Genomic DNA, 19,779 nt, shown 5'->3' on the forward strand with positions numbered 1-19,779 from the left:
GGGGACGATGTATGGAGGCAGCTATATGGACGACTTTTGGAGGTAGCAATGGAGACAATGTGTGGAGGCTGCTATGGAGACAATTTAATTTGGATAGTGCCTGTATGTGGCAGTCCAAAAAAGTTTTCAAACCAGAGGAGCAGGTAGGTGGCCCTCCAGAAAAATGAAATAGATTGAGTGCCTGTATGTGGCAGTCCAAAAAAGTTTTCAAACCAGAGGAGCAGGTAGGTGGCCCTCCAGAAAAATGAAATAGATTGAGTGCCTGTATGTGGCAGTCCAAAAAAGTTTTCAAACCAGAGGAGCAGGTAGGTGGCCCTCCAGAAAAATGGAATAGATTGACTGCCTGTATGTGGCAGTCCAAAAAAGTTTTCAAACCAGAGGAGCAGGTAGGTGGCCCTCCAGAAAAATGAAATAGATTGAGTGCCTGTATGTGGCAGTCCAAAAAAGTTTTCAAACCAGAGGAGCAGGTAGGTGGCCCTCCAGAAAAATGAAATAGATTGAGTGCCTGTATGTGGCAGTCCAAAAAAGTTTTCAAACCAGAGGAGCAGGTAGGTGGCCCTCCAGAAAAATGAAATAGATTGAGTGCCTGTATGTGGCAGTCCAAAAAAGTTTTCAAACCAGAGGAGCAGGTAGGTGGCCCTCCAGAAAAATGAAATAGATTGAGTGCCTGTATGTGGCAGTCCAAAAAAGTTTTCAAACCAGAGGAGCAGGTAGGTGGCCCTCCATAAAAATTGAATAGATTGAGTGCCTGTATGTGGCAGTCCAAAAAAGTTTTCAAACCAGAGGAGCAGGTAGGTGGCCCTCCAGAAAAAGGAAATAGATTGACTGCCTGTATGTGGCAGTCCAAAAAAGTGTTCAAACCAGAGGAGCAGGTAGGTGGCCCTCCAGAAAAATTGAATAGATTGAGTGCCTGTATGTGGCACTCCCAAAAATTGTTTAAAACAGAGGACCGGGTAGGTGGCCCTCCAGAAAAATTAAATGCATAAAGTACTATAGCAAGAGCCAGTGGGCCCTGTCAAAAAATAGCCAGTTTCCTCTGCTTTAGTGTACAAAGAGGAGGAGAAGGAGGAAAATGAGGAGGAGGAGGAGTGCATAAATTATTCAGGTTGAGCTTCCTTCACCTGGTGGAGATTGGAAATTATAAGAAATCCAGGCTTTATTCATCTTAATAAGCGTCAGCCTGTCAACGCTGTCAGTCGACAGACGTGTACGCTTATCGGTGATGATGCCACCAGCTGCACTGAAAACCCGCTCGGACAAGACGCTAGCGGCAGGGCAGGCAAGAACCTCCAAGGCGTACAGCGCCAGTTCGTGCCACATGTCCAACTTTGAAACCCAGTAGTTGTAGGGAGCTGTGTGATCATTTAGGACGATGGTATGGTCAGCTACGTACTCCCTCACCATCTTTCTGTAAAGATCAGCCCTACTCTGCCGAGACTGGGGACAGGTGACAGTGTCTTGCTGGGGTGACATAAAGCTGGCAAAAGCCTTGTAAAGCGTACCCTTGCCAGTGCTGGACAAGCTGCCTGCTCGCCTACTCTCCCTCGCTACTTGTCCCGCAGAACTACGCACTCTGCCGCTAGCGCTGTCAGAAGGGAAATAGTGTTTCAGCTTGTGCACCAGGGCCTGCTGGTATTCATGCATTCTCACACTCCTTTCCTCTCCAGGGATGAGAGTGGAAAGATTTTGCTTGTACCGTGGGTCCAGAAGAGTGAATACCCAGTAATCGGTGCTGGAATAAATTCTTTGAACGCGAGGGTCACGGGATAGGCAGCCTAGCATGAAATCTGCCATATGCGCCAGAGTACCAACGCGTAAGAATTCACTCCCCTCACTGGCCTGACTGTCCATTTCCTCCTCCTCCAACTCCTCCAACTCCTCTTCTTCTGCCCATACACGCTGAACAGTGAAGGACTCAACAATGGTCCCCTCTTGTGTCTCGCCAACATTCTCCTCCTCTTCCTCCTCATCCTCCTCCACCTCCATCTCCTCCGATATGCGCTGAGAAACAGACCTAAGGGTGCTTTGGCTATCAACAAGGGAATCTTCTTCCCCCGTCTCTTGTGACGAGCGCAAAGCTTCCGACTTCATGCTGATCAGAGAGTTTTTCAACAGGCCAAGCAGCGGGATGGTGAGGCTGATGATGGCGGCATCGCCACTGACCATCTGTGTTGACTCCTCGAAGTTACTCAGCACCTGACAGATATCAGACATCCACGTCCACTCCTCATTGTAGACTTGAGGAAGCTGACTGACCTGACTACCAGTTCTGGTGGAAGTTGACACGTGCTGGTGCAGGGCTGGGACGACACATCGGGAAAAGTAATGGCGGCTGGGGACCGAATACCGAGGGGCGGCCGCCACCATGAGGTTGCGAAAGGCCTTGGTCTCTACTAGCCTATAGGGCAGCATCTCCAGGCTAAGCAATCTGGAGATGTGGTCATTAAGGGTTTGGGCGTGCGGGTGGGTTGCACTATATTTGCGTTTCCGCTCCAGCGTCTGGGGTATGGAGAGCTGAACGCTGGTGGATTCTGTGGAGGATCGTGGAGGCGATGATGGGGTTTTTGTGCCAGGGTCCTGGGCAGGGGGCTGACTATCAGCTGACACAGGGGAAGGAGCAGTGGTGTGCACGGCCGGAGGTGAACGGGCTTGGTGCCACTGAGTGGGGTGTTTAGCATTCATATGCCTGCGCATACTGGTGGTAGTTAAGCTAGTAGTGGTGGAACCCCTGCTGATCCTGGTTTGGCAAAGGTTGCACACCACAGTCCGTCGGTCATCCGGTGTTTCCTTAAAGAACCTCCAGACTTCTGAAAATCTAGCCCTCGCCGCAGGAGCCCTCGCCACGGGAGCTTAACTACGTGTCACATTTGGCACTGATGCACCTGCTCTGGCCCTGCCTCTCCGTCTGGCCCCACCACTGCCTCTTCCAACCTGTTCTGGTCGAGGACTCTCCTCCGTCTCAGAAGCACTGTGTTTACCCGGCCTCTCAACCCAGCTTGGGTCTGTCACCTCATCATCCTCCGATCCCTCAGTCTGCTCCCCCCTCGGACTTCCTGCCCTGACAACAACTTCACCACTGTCTGACAACCGTGTCTCCTCATCGTCGGACACCTCTTTACACACTTCTTCCACTACGTCAAGAAGGTCATCATCACCCACAGACTGCGACTGGTGGAAAACCTGGGCATCGGAAAATTGCTCAGCAGCAACCGGACAAGTGGTTTGTGACTGTGGGAAGGGTCCAGAAAACAGTTCCTCAGAGTATGCCGGTTCAAATGCCAAATTTTCCTGGGAGGGGGCAGACTGGGGGGGAGGAGGCTGAGGTGCAGGAGCTGGAGGAGTGCCGATTTCGGTGACATGGGTGGACTGCGTGGAAGACTGACTGGTGGACAAATTGCTCGAAGCATTGTCGGCAATCCACGACATCACCTGTTCGCACTGTTCTGGCCTCAACAGTGCTCTACCACGAGTCCCAGTAACTTCAGACATGAACCTAGGGAGTGTAGCTCTGCGGCGTTCCCCTGCTCCCTCATCAGCAGGTGGTGTCTCACCCCGCCCAGGACCACGGCCTCTGACCCCTGCAGTAGTTGGACGCCCACGTCCCCGCCCTCATCCTCTACCCCTAGCCCTCGGGTTAAACATTTTGAAAATGAAAGTTATAACTTTAATTTTTTTTTAACTTTTTTTTGTGTTTTTTTTTTTTTTTTGTGTTTTTTAGTTTTTAAAAGTAAACCAAACGATGCTATCCTATTGCTATGCCTATTTTCTAGCCAAGTATGAAAGCACACTGCTATGGCAGATGAGATGACGCTGAGTTATTAAAATAATACACGTAAAATAAAAAGGAAATGGCAGACTGTGCCTAATTGAAATCCAACCCCTAATAAATTTTCCCACTTCGGTCTTTGCAATGGATATGTGCGTCACTAAGCGCTAAACACAACGGTCGCAAGTCTCCCTGCAAATTCCTCACAATTTGGTAGTAGATGCACTGCAGCAAGGACAGCCACCAGCAGATCAACCAGAAATAAAATATATATAACGCTACTGTAGGCGTAAGTAAGCCGTTTGGATTCTCCTATGGCTATTTTCTAGCCAAGTATGAAAGCACACTGATGAGATGACGCTGAGTTATGAAAAAATAAAGGTAAAATAAAAAGGAAATGGCAGACTGTGCCTAATTGAAATCCAACCCCTAATAAATTTTCCCACTTCGGTCTTTGCGATGGATATGTGCGTCACTAAGCGCTAAACACAAAGGTCGCAAGTCTCACTACAAATTCCTCACAATTTGCTAGTAGATGCACTGCAGCAAGGACAGCCACCAGCAGATCAACCAGAAATAAAATATATAACGCTATTGTAGGCCTAAGTAAGCCGTTTGTATTCTCCTATGGCTATTTTCTAGCCAAGTATGAAAGCACACTACTATGCCAGATGAGATGACGCTGAGTTATGAAAAAATAAACGTAAAATAAAAAAGGAAATGGCAGACTGTGCCTAATTGAAATCAAACCCCTACTAAATTTTCCCACTTTGGTGTTTGAGGTGGATATGTGTGTCACTAAGAGCTAAACACAACGGTAGCAAGTCCCCCTGCAAATTCCTCACAATATGGTACTAGCTGCAAATAAAAAAAAAAAAAAGTATAACGTTATTGTAGCCCTAAGAAGGGCTGTTGGGTTCTTGTAGAATCACTCCTACCTAACAGTAAGCTAATAGAACAGCCTAACGCTTTCCCTGACCAGCAGCAGCTCTCCCCCTAGCGGCATCCAGACAGAGAATGATCCGAGCAGCGCGGGCAGCGGCTAGTCTATTCCAGGGTCACCTGATCTGGCCAGCCAACCACTGCTATCGACGTGTAAGGGTACCACGTCATGCTGGGTGGAGTGCAGAGTCTCCTGGCTTGTGATTGGCTCTGTTTCTGGCCGCCAAAAAGCAAAACGGCGGGAGCTGCCATTTTCTCGAGCGGGCGAAGTATTCGTCCGAGCAACGAGCAGTTTCGAGTACGCTAATGCTCGAACGAGCATCAAGCTTGGACGAGTATGTTCGCTCATCTCTAGAAATGGATGAGATGACGAAAGTTCAATGATGACTTACCAATTGATATGTGCAATGGAAAATCTCAGTTAAAAGATTAGAAAGATGAAACCTGAGGAGTGAGATGACAGGGGAACATGGGGGGACTACTAATGGTTACAGGAAGCCTGGAAACCATTACTTATTGTAAAAATATGGGGCATGATGGATCTGATTATGGTAGATTCTACGATCGCCATGTGTTGTACCTATTTTGGTCTCTATTTACAAAGTGATTTTAGCCTTCAACTTGATTGTCTTTGGTTTGAAAGTATAAACTGATGGGACTTCGAGTATCTTAGTCCTTTTGTGGTATCTCTTCCAATTCCCCAACCATGTGCACACATAGCCAAAAGTGATGGAAAAAACACCTAACGACAAGTTCTAGGACAATTTGAGTTCCTTTAAGAACATCAGAATAGGAAAAATATCTACTGTTAAAAGACATCTACTAACAGTCTCACTAATGGTAGACGTGCCTTACTAAGAAGTTCCTGAAGAACGATGTTCCTCAGGACTTCTTTTATTATAACTATATACGCTTCGATTGCGGCAATATAGAGTTATAAAAATTATGCTAATTAGCCTGAGACACTCAGGCTACATCATTGGAGTGCCACAGAGTGACTCTTCTTTAAAGTTATTCACTCCCTCGTTCCATACAAATCCAGGCCACAGTACATAGAGCAGGTGACATCAGATGTGACAGGTAGTGTAACAGGGGAGTGAATAAATTATTAGAATAGGGGTTCTCAGGCACTGCAGGGACACAGCCTGAGCGCCGTAGGCTAATTAGCCTACGTTTTATTACTCTATATTTCTGAAAATGTGGAATATACAGTTATAATAAAACTGTATATGGATTAGTAATTAGTAAAAGGAGAGTTTCAGTTAGCGAGTGTGATAGGCTGCCTAAAAAGATGGGTTTTAAGAGCACATTTGATTCTTTGGAGGGTGGGTATTAGTCTAAGAGCCCAGGGAAAGGCATTCCAGAGAATTGGTGCAGCTTGGGAGAAGTCCTGAAGATGTCCCCTGTCATTTTAAGAAAGGCAATGCCCTACAGCTCTGAATTTATACCATTTATGGTCTTAAAGTATCATTTCAAACTATTAAACAAAGTATGGAGGAGCCACCATTGGCAGCGGTTTCTCAACTGTTACTGTTAGAGATATTGAAGGTCATGATAACATGAATAGATCAATAAACTATTTTAACACAAGGAGAAGGGCACACGAAGCCTGAGAAGAATTGAATGTAATATTCTTAATTCTACTTGTCTTTCTTTTTTAGCTGCAAGAGTCCTAGTGTCTCCATCTGCAGAGGTCCTGGAAGGTTCCCAGGTTACAATGGCTTGTAACTTTATGAAGTCTCAGTTAGAGGCGATCACATATATTTGGTACAAGGACAGCAGGTGGCTGGAGAAGACCATGGACAACTCACTGGTTCTTGACAATGTGAAGGCCGGTGACGCCGGATATTATCACTGTGTGGTACAGGGAAGCGAGGACAGCAATGTCTCCCCGTCCATCTTCCTTCACGTGTCTTGTAAGTAATGACTTTGATTCAAATTTCCCAAATGAAAAAATGTATGAAATCGATTCAAGAATTGAGAAAAAAACTATGAAAAAAAACCCTCCTCTTATAAGTGAAACTATCAAAATTTGAACTCTGCCAAACCCAAATCTTAAAAGAAAACATTCATTTGTTTTTCAGATGGCCCACGAGCTCCAGTGATGTCGTCCTACTGGGAAGCACAGAGTGGACAGAGCGGCATCATCCAGTGCTCGGTGGACAGCGACCCACCATCCAGCTTGGCTTTGTACTTCAGAGGGATCATGATATGTTCCTCTGATTCCAAGGGATCCTCCAATGACAGGATAATAGTATCAACTTCACGAAATATGATAAAGATGGAGATTGCAGAAGTTAGGTTGGAGGATGAAGGAACTTATCTTTGTGCAGCCAACAACTCAATAGGAGAGTCAAGAGCAACTGTCAACTTCACAGCGGAAAGTATGATATCATATGATATTATTATTTTGAGATTTTTAGGAAGTGCAAGGAAAAAACTAGACCCAATTCTCACAAACAAAGGGACAATATACCAACGTCCTTGTCCTGGGTTCAATTATAGACAAGATGGCAGGCAGTGCTTACCACTGAGCCACCATAGTCATCAATACTTACTCCTGTCCATAGATAAGTTCTATCTGCCGAGCTAAAACATACCAGATCTCCAAGGGGTAATTTGCAGATTTAGAGATCTCTGCATTGGTCCATCCATGGCAAGCCCCGGTGGCATGAACACAACTGTGCTGCATGAGCATGGAAGGCATTAGCTGCCGAGTCTTTGGACACATTCATACATTTTTCCTTTAAGTATAATGTACATTAGATATTAATAATGTGATATCCATAGTAAATATTATCCTTTCAGCTTCTTGTCTTCTTTTATAGCTACCAGGATTGTGATAAGTCCATCATCAGTGGTTCCAGAAGGAGAAGCTGTGAACCTGACATGTGTAGTTGCTACTGAAGCTGCAGGTGCAGGGACATACACCTGGTATAAGAACGGAGTCCTGTACCCGGAAAGCTCCATCGATACATTACAATTGACTAATGTGACCAGTGAAGATGGAGGAGCGTTTCACTGCAGAGTTCAGAGTCCCCGTGGATCCAAGAGTTCCCAGTCCGTTATTCTAAATGTCCAATGTAAGTATGAAAGATGGGAGTCCTCAACACGTGACATGGCGAGATATACTGTACATGATAGAGCTGTATCATGTATGCATAAATACAGATATACTGCAGCACGGCATATGCGATAAGACATATTGTATGGTGCACATAGCAAAGAAGGAGCTTATGGCAAAAATCATATAGTGCCACCATAATGTTGACATTTTTTGCCAGTAAAAAATATATTGTGCTAGTAATTCTCTCCAAACCCTTTACATTGACCTCATGAAAGTTAACGGAGTGTTGGTAAAACATCTGCACATGATTTACCCACATAATGGGGCACATTTACTTACCAGGTCCTGTGCGTGCCCCAATCCGCAGTGTCCGACTAGAATGCACTGTGCCGCGATTCACTGGAGTTCACCATCTTCCTCACGGTGCATGTAAGTGCTTGGCTTGCGACACAATTTTAAAGTTAAATCCCGCTGTTTTCTCTGAATCCGTCGGATCGTCTAACGGCCCGCCCCCGACTTGTGTCGCATGAAAGCCAGCACGATTGTGCCAAAATCTGATCGCGTGTGACACAATGCCCTTCTAAATCCCTGTCCCAGCGGCGCGATCCCCGAAAAGTCAGAAAACCCAACGGAAATGCGGCCGCGAGACCCTCTCTAATTAAGAGAATATGATGGGGGCCTCCACGGGCATCACTAACAAAACCTTAAGGACCCCTCTACAATCCAAAGGGGGCCAAAGGAAACTATTGGTATTAGCGGCTAATATAGCGTCCTTTGTTTGGAAATAGAAGCTTGACACACACATGACTGATGTCTTACTTCTCTGCTCTATAAATTTTACAAAAACATTTTTTAAAACATTTTACAGATCCTCCAAAAAATGTGAACCTGAAGTCATTCCTGGACACGGAGCACAGTAAGGTAGCCATTATCCTAGGTAGCGTGGACAGTGATCCACCATCAGACTTGTTTTTGTATAAAGATGGACGGCTCCTGGCATCTTCCACTGATGGTCTGCGGTCCAGCGGGAGGATGCACGTCTACTTCTTACCAAACCTGCTGAGACTGGAAATCACTAACATCAAGTCCAGTGATCGGGGGAGCTATGTCTTCACTGCCAAAAATGCTTTGGGAACTAAGCAAGGCTCCGTTATGTTTAATGTAGAAGGTAAAATACTCGACGGGGTTACAAATAATAGACATTTTCTTCTACATCCATTATTTATGCTGTGTTGAAGTTGCCATCACTCAAAATGTGCCAGATATTTTGTTTAAGGTTCTGATCTGCAGCTGTATAATCTATGCAGCAGGTTATGGGAATAATTCCATGTCAGAACAGCTTTTGCTTCCCCTCTCTCAGCAGCAAGTCACAGCATGAGATAAATATTGAGTGATCAGTAGAAAAACGTGTATAATGTGATGCATAAATCCAAAACCTAAATCAGTGTCTACCAATTCTTTTTCCAATGTCAATGAGTTCTAAAATTAGCAAGTTGTGTTATTGACTGCTAATATTTAGATTTGGATTGGCCCTCTGGGGTACCAGTAATGGTCACACTGCGGTATTTGGCACAGACTTTCAGGAGAAATTTTAAGGAGCCTTCTATTTATTTTATTGGGAGAGGGATATTTCCCACCATTTTCTTTTAGGAAAATCTTTGGTAAAGATCCACTGTTTGAACCAACCCTTAAAGAAAATCTACCTTCAAAATCCATCATGATAAACCTAGACAATTACTCATAGATCGAGGCCTCGTGACTGTGGGAATCTTCTTATACAGGTGGTGTATTTGTAATGATAACAATGGAGATTCAGCTCACCTTCCAGCTCTGTGAGAATCCTGGTATGGCACGGATTGCCCCTCTGCTCAGGCCGCATACATAATGAAAAAACTCCAATATCCAGCCGGGTCAGGAATCACTCATAATGTTTATTTAGGCAAATATTAAAATTCCACAGCAGGTAGTCTTGGCCAACGCGTTTCAAACGGACTAGCCGTGCTTAGTCATGGCTTGTCCGTTTGAAACGCGTTGGCCAAGACTACCTGCTGTGGAATTTTAATATTTGCCTAAATAAAGATTACGAGTGATTCCTGACCCGGCTGGATATTGGAGTTTTTTCATGGTGTATTTGTTATCCCTGACCTAATTCCTTCTCAAATTAATTCTTAAAATTATGCTAAATAATCTGAAGGGCTCTGGGGGTCTTACCAGAGCCCATTAATGCTGCAGATTCACAGGCTGTTATATTAGATCACTACCGGTGGATCTAAGCTGCCCCTTAGGGAAACCAGCTATTCGAAAAGTAACCCCCAAGGCTAAGAAGTAGTTCATGTCTTCATCTTTATAAGTCTAGGTTATCCTAATGATGTGAGAATAATTTCCTTTTATTCTTTGTTTTTCTCCCCTTTTAAATGTTTAACTTTTGATGTAAATCTTGTATTTTTTTTTATTACTTTCTGGCAGATGTTCATGTTCTCATCAGTCCATCCACAGAACTGAGAGAGGGTCAGATGGTCACTCTGACCTGTGAAGTTTTAGATAACCCTCAAGATATAATAAGTTACACCTGGTACAAGAACAGTAGGTGGTTCCAAGACGTCAGAGCGGCTTCCCTGGGGCTGGGGGGTGGAGTAAGTAGCAGTGACGCTGGATCCTACTCCTGCACAGCCCATACATTAAATGGCTCCATGGCATCTCCGCCAGTCTCTCTCTCTGTACTATGTGAGTAGCTGCACATTATTTTACATTTTTTTTCTAATTGTTGACTTTTAACTTAAAGGGAACCTACCACCACGAATCTACCTATAAAGGTAGATCGGGTGGTAGGTGGATGTATGGGACGTGAGGATAGCCCTTTTTAGAGCTAATCCTCACGTCCCCGCTAGCCTAGCATAAACTTTATTGACCGAATATGTTAATTTAATTAAGCGGCTACCGGGGCGTGGAGTAGCCGGGCACGAGGCTACACGGCGCGGCTACTCCACGCCCCAGTAGCTGCTTTCCCCCGCCTACCCTGTGATCTTCGGCGCGCAGCTCCTGGCAGCTGCGCGCCCTCGTCAGAGAAGCCGGAGTTCTGCGCATGCGCAGTAACTCCGGCCAAGATGCGCGATCTCAGGAACGAGGCCGGAGTTACTGCGCATGCGCAGAACTCCGGCTTCTCGGACGAGGGCGCGCAGCTGCCAGGAGCTGCGCGCCGAAGATCACAGGGTAGGCGGGGGAAAGCAGCTACTGGGGCGTGGAGTAGCCGCGCCGTGTAGCCTCGTGTCCGGCTACTCCACGCCCCGGTAGCCGCTTAATTAAATTAACATATTCGGTCAATAAAGTTTATGCTAGGCTAGCGGGGACGTGAGGATTAGCTCTAAAAAGGGCTATCCTCACGTCCCATACATCCACCTACCACCCGATCTACCTTTATAGGTAGATTCGTGGTGGTAGGTGCCCTTTAAATCTTTAAAGTCAGAAATGTAACCTCATTGAATTGCTGCTTGAAAATGTAACTGCAAAGTAAAATTGGCCCACGTAGGTGGAGTACATGGTGGTTGCCTGCTGGTGGCCATGGATGGTGGTCATTTCTAGTGGCACTATTTATATTACATTCAGGATACTGGAATGGTGGATAAAAGTGTCAAAGTTTTGTCATTATCTTATGGGTTTTGTAATCGCTATGAGGTCATAATGACACAGAGGGGGATGTTTATCAGGGCCAGGGTTTTTCTCATACAAATCCTGAAATAATTGCAATTACTTGCAAATAGCGGAATTGCAGTTATTTCCACAGTTTATGCCCATTTACGTTGGTTGGCAGAACACCGTGTTGTCCTCACTAGGGACAACCCATTAGTTGCCTTCACGTAATCCTAAAGTATGAGTAACCTCTCAGATGCTGTGGTCTTATCTGACCCGGGGTTAAAGGTCATTGGACAGAATTTTCTCCAATCCGAGACACTCCTGTGACATCTATGCTGGGTATCACACCTGTTGAACTCACGAGAGGGCTCCATATTCAACCAGCTGACTTATGGGTTGTAGAGGCTCAGAAAAATAGTAGTACTTTGCTAAAGAGAGTCTCCTCGTCATTCCATAGGTCAGTGGTGGCGAACCTATGGCACGGGTGCCAGAGGTGGCACTAAGAGCCATTTCTGTGGGCACTCAGGTTATCATCCTAGGACAGAATTCACCAGACAGGAACAAATCCACCAAATCTTCCTGCAGTCCCAGGCAACTTAGTAGATGCTGCTCTCAGCGCTAGTTTAAAGCGACACTTTGGTTGTTTGGAACAGTGGCAAAAGTGAGAAGGTGTGGACAGGGCTGCATTATCTTTGAAGCTCATCCTGCTGGGCCCACCATTCTTCTCTACAGAGACCCTGGAGACAAGCTAAAATGAGAGTCTGAATTTGCCCTCCTTCCTTCAACTGTATTGGTGGCCGCTGGGGCCGATACGATTGATAGATGTTGAAGAGCAGGTAGTAGTAAGTTACTGCTTTAAATGCCATGTTGGCACTTCATGGTAAATAAGTAGATTTTGGTTGTAGCTTGGGCACTCGGTCTCTAAAAGGTTCGCTATCACTGCCATAGGTGATGTGTGGTACTGAAGATAACTTTTTGTAAAATGAACGAAGGTGATTTGACAACACGATACTCCACCTTAGACAGTTGTAGTCCTGCTTCCAGAAGACAGAAGCCATATTTCATATACATCATATACAACCACTTAAAGCCAATGTCGTAGAGCACACTTTTCTGTAGTCCATGTATATGTGTTTCTCACATAGTGATTTTTAGTAATTTTATTCTTTTAATAGATCCTCCAAGGAACTTATCCATAGCTTCATTCATAGAGCTTCAGGGAAGACAAGAGGGAGTCGTAGTGTGCACTGTGGATAGCAACCCCCCATCACTTATGTATCTTCTCAAAGGAAACAAATCACTAGATTCCTCCAAACTTCATGATTCTACCCAACGTCTCAAACTGTCTTCTTACCACAACACACTGAGGATGGAAATCAGAGACATGACCACCGATGACCAAGGAGAATACACATGTCAGGCTCATAATTCTCTCGGGGCCGTGGAAAAATCCATACAATTCAGAGTACAAAGTAAGAAAATATTTGTCAATATTCTTTCCATGAAATGTCATGTAAATATTTATGGGCCCCAACCAGTGGTTACCATATGTCTTGATCTGCATTTTTATAGTAATGAAATCTTAAAACAACCCCATTTTCTTATATGGACGTGGTCGTGAATTTTTTCTAGGTGCGAGACTGTTGGTAGAACCATCTGAGGAGATACATGAAGGTCGCTCTGTGACTCTTACATGTGAGGTTCCCAGGATGGAAAACACAACCTACACCTGGTACAAGAATAACAAGTGGCTTCATGAAGGTCCTGAGAAATCTTATGAACTGGTCAATGTGTCCAGCTCAGAAACCGGTTCCTACCAATGTCTGGCAAAACACTGGAAAGGCAACAGGGCCTCGTCCCTGGTAGGACTAAATGTACGGTGTAAGTGTATCCATCTAATATCTATCTTAATTTTGCTATTTTGGTCACCTTCTGCTCTCCATCACTCTTTGTTGACTTGAGTGCAGTGATGATATCTTCACATCGCCTCATGATCTCCAGAGGTGGTGATCTTGTGGGTCCACCTGTCATCTTTATACAATCCCCATGTAAGATAAATCATCAATCAGCTCTAACAACGTATAATATTTTTCAATTATTCGAGAAGATAAGTTATTCTCCAGCTTTTCTCAATCGGATTGCCTTCTACTGGGCCCACCTTCTCTGGTGGATCAGTCTTACCCTGATCAAAAATAACCTCTAACATATAAACTTATTGCTCCTTATTATTACAGATGGTCCAAAGAATATGGTGATCTCCTCCTTCTTAGAAACCCGTGGAAGAAACAGAGGAATCATATTGTGTCGTGTGGACAGCCATCCTCCTTCCACCATCGAGCTTTACAAGAACAATCTGCTCCTGGGAAGTTCACGGTCTAGACAGACTGACCGAGGGCAGAAGCACTGGACATCTACATCCTATAATTATCTACGGCTGGAGATACGAGACATCAGAGCAGAGGATTATGGGAGCTATATCTGTGCTGCCAGTAATGCACTGGGAATGGCAAGTTCATCTGTAGACCTCAATATCACAGGTAAGATTTTAAATCCAAGTTTAATACCCTATGAAGCAACTTTATTGTATCTGAAAGAAGTTTTGATGACCCAGATATAAAAGACTTATCCGTAGAGTTATATAAGATTAATTGTATCTTCTTCTGAGCACCCCATGGACTAGCTGAAAAAAGCCCTTCAAATATTTGGTTTAGTGAATGGGACTTGGCTACAGAGAGCTTCCTACAATACAAGTAACCCCCAACAGTATTTGGACTATTACACATCTGGAAGTCCTCACTCCACTATGTCAGAGGCTAATGATACGATCTTCTTTTCATCCCACAGACACAGAGTCTCCAACCTATAAAGTTATTACAGTGGTGGCTATCATCTGTATACTGTTATTAGGTTCCTTTATAATTGTACTTATCTACAAGAAGAGGTAAGTGCCCTTGTTTTGTTTGTGAAGGGTTCTGCCCCACCAAAGATACTTCTACCCTATGTACAGATAGGTGTCAGTAGGTTGCAGCCAACCCAACTAACATCTACCTGCTACATCTATGTCTCCGGGCCAGGGGTCTCCCCCCCTAACATCAGTGGTATAGGGTAACCAGTAGAGATGAGCGAGCATACACGACTGAGCTTGATGCTCGTTCGAGTATAAGCATACTCGGAACGGCTCGTTGCTCGGACGAGTATTTCCCCTGCTCGAGATCGAGCATTTAATTAAGAAAAGACAGTGCTAACTTATCCGAAGACACGTGTGCAGAACGGTGTTCTTCACAATAGTATATGAAGAACAATATGGAGAACACCGTTCTGCACGCGTGTCTTCGGATAAGTTAGCAGATGTACGCGAGCATCTGCAATGTGTTCTTCACTGTGTTCTTTCAATGTGTTCTTTCAGTGAAAACATCTGCAAACATCTGCAATGTGTTCTTCAGTGTTCTTCTTTCAATGTGTTCTTTCAGTGAAAAGTCTCCCATTGACTTCAATGGGGTTCGTTATCCGAGACGAGCACTCGAGCATCGGGAAAAGTTCGTCTCGAATAACGAGCACTCGAGCATTTTAGTGCTCGCTCATCTCTAGTAACCAGCCCTCATTGCTCCTTGGACTTGTTGCCTGCTACCTGATTATCTTCTCTTGTTTTGACCCAACATATCAGACTAACCAAAATACAGCTGTTGTCTCCCAGAAATTGTGACTACTCCACCTCCCTCGCCACTTGAGGGGAAGGGGGTGATGCCAGACTGTAGAATGGGCTGGCACAAGGCGGGTACTAGCCTGCACACTAGCTATAGCCTGTGGCAGACCTGGCATAGAAGTGAGCCGGGCACACATTGCACCTCCGAGGCCAGAGCCTCTTCATATATCTGGCTTGAGTGTGTTCTGCCCGATCACGACAACCAAGTTGCTTAGAATTTTGGTGCTTCTTACAACAAGGTTGAGTTTGTAATGATAAGGCTACACTCACATCTGTTTTTTATGGATACATTCAGTGTATATGCAGAGAAAGCTCGGGGTATACGCTGCACATGTCCATATACACGAGGTGGGGGCTTCCTTTTTTCCCTCCATCTGTACATTATACATCAGATCCTTCAGAATGAAAAGAAACAGCAAGTTACATCATTCCATTCTGCTTCATATGTCATAATGAATGGATGCAATGTATTGCACCTACCCCCTGCTTCAGCTGAGTGTACGTTCACGGAGATCCCCAGTGATGGAAGTGTGCATATAAGGACAGTTATGTCACATGATAAACAAGCTTCTATCAGAAGGGGGGAGAACAGGAGAAAGTGCCCCAGTATATGAGTAAACAGTGGGGCACACCCTAGCCTTCTGTTGTAAGGACACTTTGGGAATCCACCCAACTTATCTTTATAACAGGCAAGAGCGTGTCCTGCCACCACACATGTCCTGTCTTCACACATGTCCTGCCACCACATATGTCCTGCCACCACTAGTGTCCTGTCACCGCACATGTCCTGCCACCATGCATGTCCTGCCACCACTAGTGTCCTGTCACCGCACATGTCCTGCCACCACGCATGTCCTGCCACCACTAGTGTCCTGTCACCACACATGTCCTGCCACCACATATGTCCTGCCACCGCACATGTCCTGCCACCACACATGTCCTGCCACCACATATGTCCTGCCACCACTAGTGTCCTGTCACCACACATGTCCTGTCACCACACATGTCCTGCAGTGACACCGCACATGTCCTGCCACCACACATGTCCTGTCACCGCACATGTCCTGCCACCACACATGTCCTGCCACTACACATGTCCTGCCACCACACATGTCCTGCCACCACACATGTCCTGTCACCACACATGTCCTGCCACTACACATGTCCTGTCACCACACATGTCCTGTCACCACACATGTCCTGCCACCACTAGTGTCCTGTCACCACACATGTCCTGCAGTGACACCGCACATGTCCTGCCACCACACATGTCCTGCCACTACACATGTCCTGTCACCACACATGTCCTGCCACTACACATGTCCTGTCACCACACATGTCCTGCCACCACTAGTGTCCTGCCACCACACATGTCCTGTCACCACACATGTCCTGCCACTACACATGTCCTGTCACCACACATGTCCTGTCACCACACATGTCCTGCCACTACACATGTCCTGTCACCACACATGTCCTGCCACCACACATGTCCTGTCACCACACATGTCCTGCCACCACACATGTCCTGCCACCACTAGTGTCCTGTCACCGCACATGTCCTGCCACCACGCATGTCCTGCCACCACTAGTGTCCTGTCACCACACATGTCCTGCCACCACATATGTCCTGCCACCGCACATGTCCTGCCACCACACATGTCCTGCCACCACATATGTCCTGCCACCACTAGTGTCCTGTCACCACACATGTCCTGTCACCACACATGTCCTGCAGTGACACCGCACATGTCCTGCCACCACACATGTCCTGTCACCGCACATGTCCTGCCACCACACATGTCCTGCCACTACACATGTCCTGCCACCACACATGTCCTGCCACCACACATGTCCTGTCACCACACATGTCCTGTCACCACACATGTCCTTTCACCACACATGTCCTGTCACCACACATGTCCTGCCACTACACATGTCCTGTCACCACACATGTCCTGTCACCACACATGTCCTGCCACCACTAGTGTCCTGTCACCACACATGTCCTGCAGTGACACCGCACATGTCCTGCCACCACACATGTCCTGCCACTACACATGTCCTGTCACCACACATGTCCTGCCACTACACATGTCCTGTCACCACACATGTCCTGTCACCACACATGTCCTGCCACCACTAGTGTCCTGCCACCACACATGTCCTGTCACCACACATGTCCTGCCACTACACATGTCCTGTCACCACACATGTCCTGTCACCACACATGTCCTGCCACTACACATGTCCTGCCACTACACATGTCCTGTCACCACACATGTCCTGCCACCACACATGTCCTGTCACCACACATGTCCTGCCACCACACATGTCCTGTCACCGCACATGTCCTGCCACCACACATGTCCTGCCACCACACATGTCCTGCCACTACACATGTCCTGCCACCACACATCTCCTGTCACCACACATGTCCTGCCACCACATGTCCTGTCACCACACATGTCCTGCCTCCACACATGTCCTGCCACCACACATGTCCTGCCACCACACATGTGCTGTCACCACACATGTCCTGCCACTACACATGTCCTGCCACCACACATGTCCTGCCACCACACATGTGCTGTCACCGCACATGTCCTGCCACCACACATGTCCTGCCACCACACATGTCCTGCCACTACACATGTCCTGCCACCACACATCTCCTGTCACCACACATGTCCTGCCACCACATGTCCTGTCACCACACATGTCCTGCCTCCACACATGTCCTGCCACCACACATGTCCTGCCACCACACATGTGCTGTCACCACACATGTCCTGCCACCACACATGTCCTGCCACCACACATGTGCTGTCACCACACATGTCCTGCCACCACACATGTCCTGCCACTGCACATGTCCTGTCACCGCACATGTCCTGCCACTACACATGTCCTGCCACTACACATGTCCTGCCACTACACATGTCCTGCCACCACACATGTCCTGCCACCACACATGTCCTGCCACCGCACATGTCCTGCCACTACACATGTCCTGTCACCACACATGTCCTGCCACCACACATGTCCTGTCACCACTCATGTCCTGTCACCACACATGTCCTGTCACCACACATGTCCTGCCACTACACATGTCCTGCCACTACACATGTCCTGCCACCACACATGTCCTGCCACCGCACATGTCCTGCCACTACACATGTCCTGTCACCACACATGTCCTGCCACCACACATGTCCTGCCACCACACATGTCCTGTCACCACACATGTCCTGTCACTACACATGTCCTGCCACTACACATGTCCTGTCACCACACATGTCCTGTTACTACTAGTGTCCTGTCACCACACATGTCCTGTCACCACACATGTCCTGTCACCACACATGTCCTGCCACCACTAGTGTCCTGTCACCACACATGTCCTGTCACCACACATGTCCTGCCACCACTAGTGTTCTGTCACCACACATGTCCTGCCACCACTAGTGTCCTGTCACCACACATGTCCTGCAGTGACACCGCACATGTCCTGCCACCACACATGTCCTGTCACCACACATGTCCTGCCACCACACATGTCCTGTCACCACACATGTCCTGTCACCACACATGTCCTGCCACCACACATGTCCTGCCACTACACATGTCCTGCCACCACACATGTCCTGCCACCACACATGTCCTGTCACCACACATGTCCTGCCACTACACATGTCCTGTCACCACACATGTCCTGTCACCACACATGTCCTGTCACCACACATGTCCTGCCACTACACATGTCCTGTCACCACACATGTCCTGCCACCACACATGTCCTGTCACCACACATGTCCTGCCACCACACATGTCCTGTCACCGCACATGTCCTGCCACCACACATGTCCTGCCACCACACATGTCCTGCCACTACACATGTCCTGCCACCACACATGTCCTGCCACCACACATGTCCTGTCTCCACACATGTCCTGCCACCACACATGTCCTGCCACCACACATGTCCTGTCACCACACATGTCCTGTCACCACACATGTCCTGCCACCACACATGTCCTGTCACCACACATGTCCTGCCTCCACACATGTCCTGCCACCGCACATGTCCTGCCACTACACATGTCCTGTCACCACTCATGTCCTGTCACCACACATGTCCTGTCACCACACATGTCCTGTCACCACTCATGTCCTGTCACCACACATGTCCTGTCACTACACATGTCCTGCCACTACACATGTCCTGCCACCACATAAGTCCTGCCACCACACATGTCCTGCCACCACACATGTCCTGTCACCACACATGTCCTGTCACTACACATGTCCTGCCACTACACATGTCCTGCCACCACACATGTCCTGCCACTACACATGTCCTGTCACCACACATGTCCTGTTACTACTAGTGTCCTGTCACCACACATGTCCTGTCACCACACATGTCCTGTCACCACACATGTCCTGTCACCACACGTGTCCTGTCACCGCACATGTCCTGCCACCACACATGTCCTGTCACCACACATGTCCTGCCACCACTAGTGTCCTGTCACCACACATGTCCTGTCACCACACATGTCCTGCCACCACTAGTGTTCTGTCACCACACATGTCCTGCCACCACACATGTCCTGTCACCACACATGTCCTGCCACCACACATGTCCTGCCACCACTAGTGTTCTGT

The 19,779-nt window shown here is 47.1% G+C and overlaps 1 protein-coding gene across 1 annotated transcript in view; it reads left to right on the forward strand.

The window, feature by feature from the left end:
• Positions 1–19,779, forward strand: part of LOC140083219 (sialoadhesin-like) — a 50,508-nt gene that overhangs the window by 26,791 nt on the left and 3,938 nt on the right. The window contains exons 12-20 of the mRNA XM_072126363.1: positions 6,370–6,624; positions 6,793–7,092; positions 7,537–7,791; positions 8,644–8,943; positions 10,242–10,499; positions 12,581–12,877; positions 13,038–13,286; positions 13,640–13,942; positions 14,250–14,346. Coding sequence (XP_071982464.1) covers positions 6,370–6,624; positions 6,793–7,092; positions 7,537–7,791; positions 8,644–8,943; positions 10,242–10,499; positions 12,581–12,877; positions 13,038–13,286; positions 13,640–13,942; positions 14,250–14,346 — 2,314 coding nt within the window. The remainder of the gene's footprint in view (positions 1–6,369; positions 6,625–6,792; positions 7,093–7,536; positions 7,792–8,643; positions 8,944–10,241; positions 10,500–12,580; positions 12,878–13,037; positions 13,287–13,639; positions 13,943–14,249; positions 14,347–19,779) is intronic.

This window comes from Engystomops pustulosus, chromosome 1, assembly GCF_040894005.1.
Source record: "Engystomops pustulosus chromosome 1, aEngPut4.maternal, whole genome shotgun sequence".
In the NCBI taxonomy this organism is placed as follows: domain Eukaryota; kingdom Metazoa; phylum Chordata; class Amphibia; order Anura; family Leptodactylidae; genus Engystomops; species Engystomops pustulosus.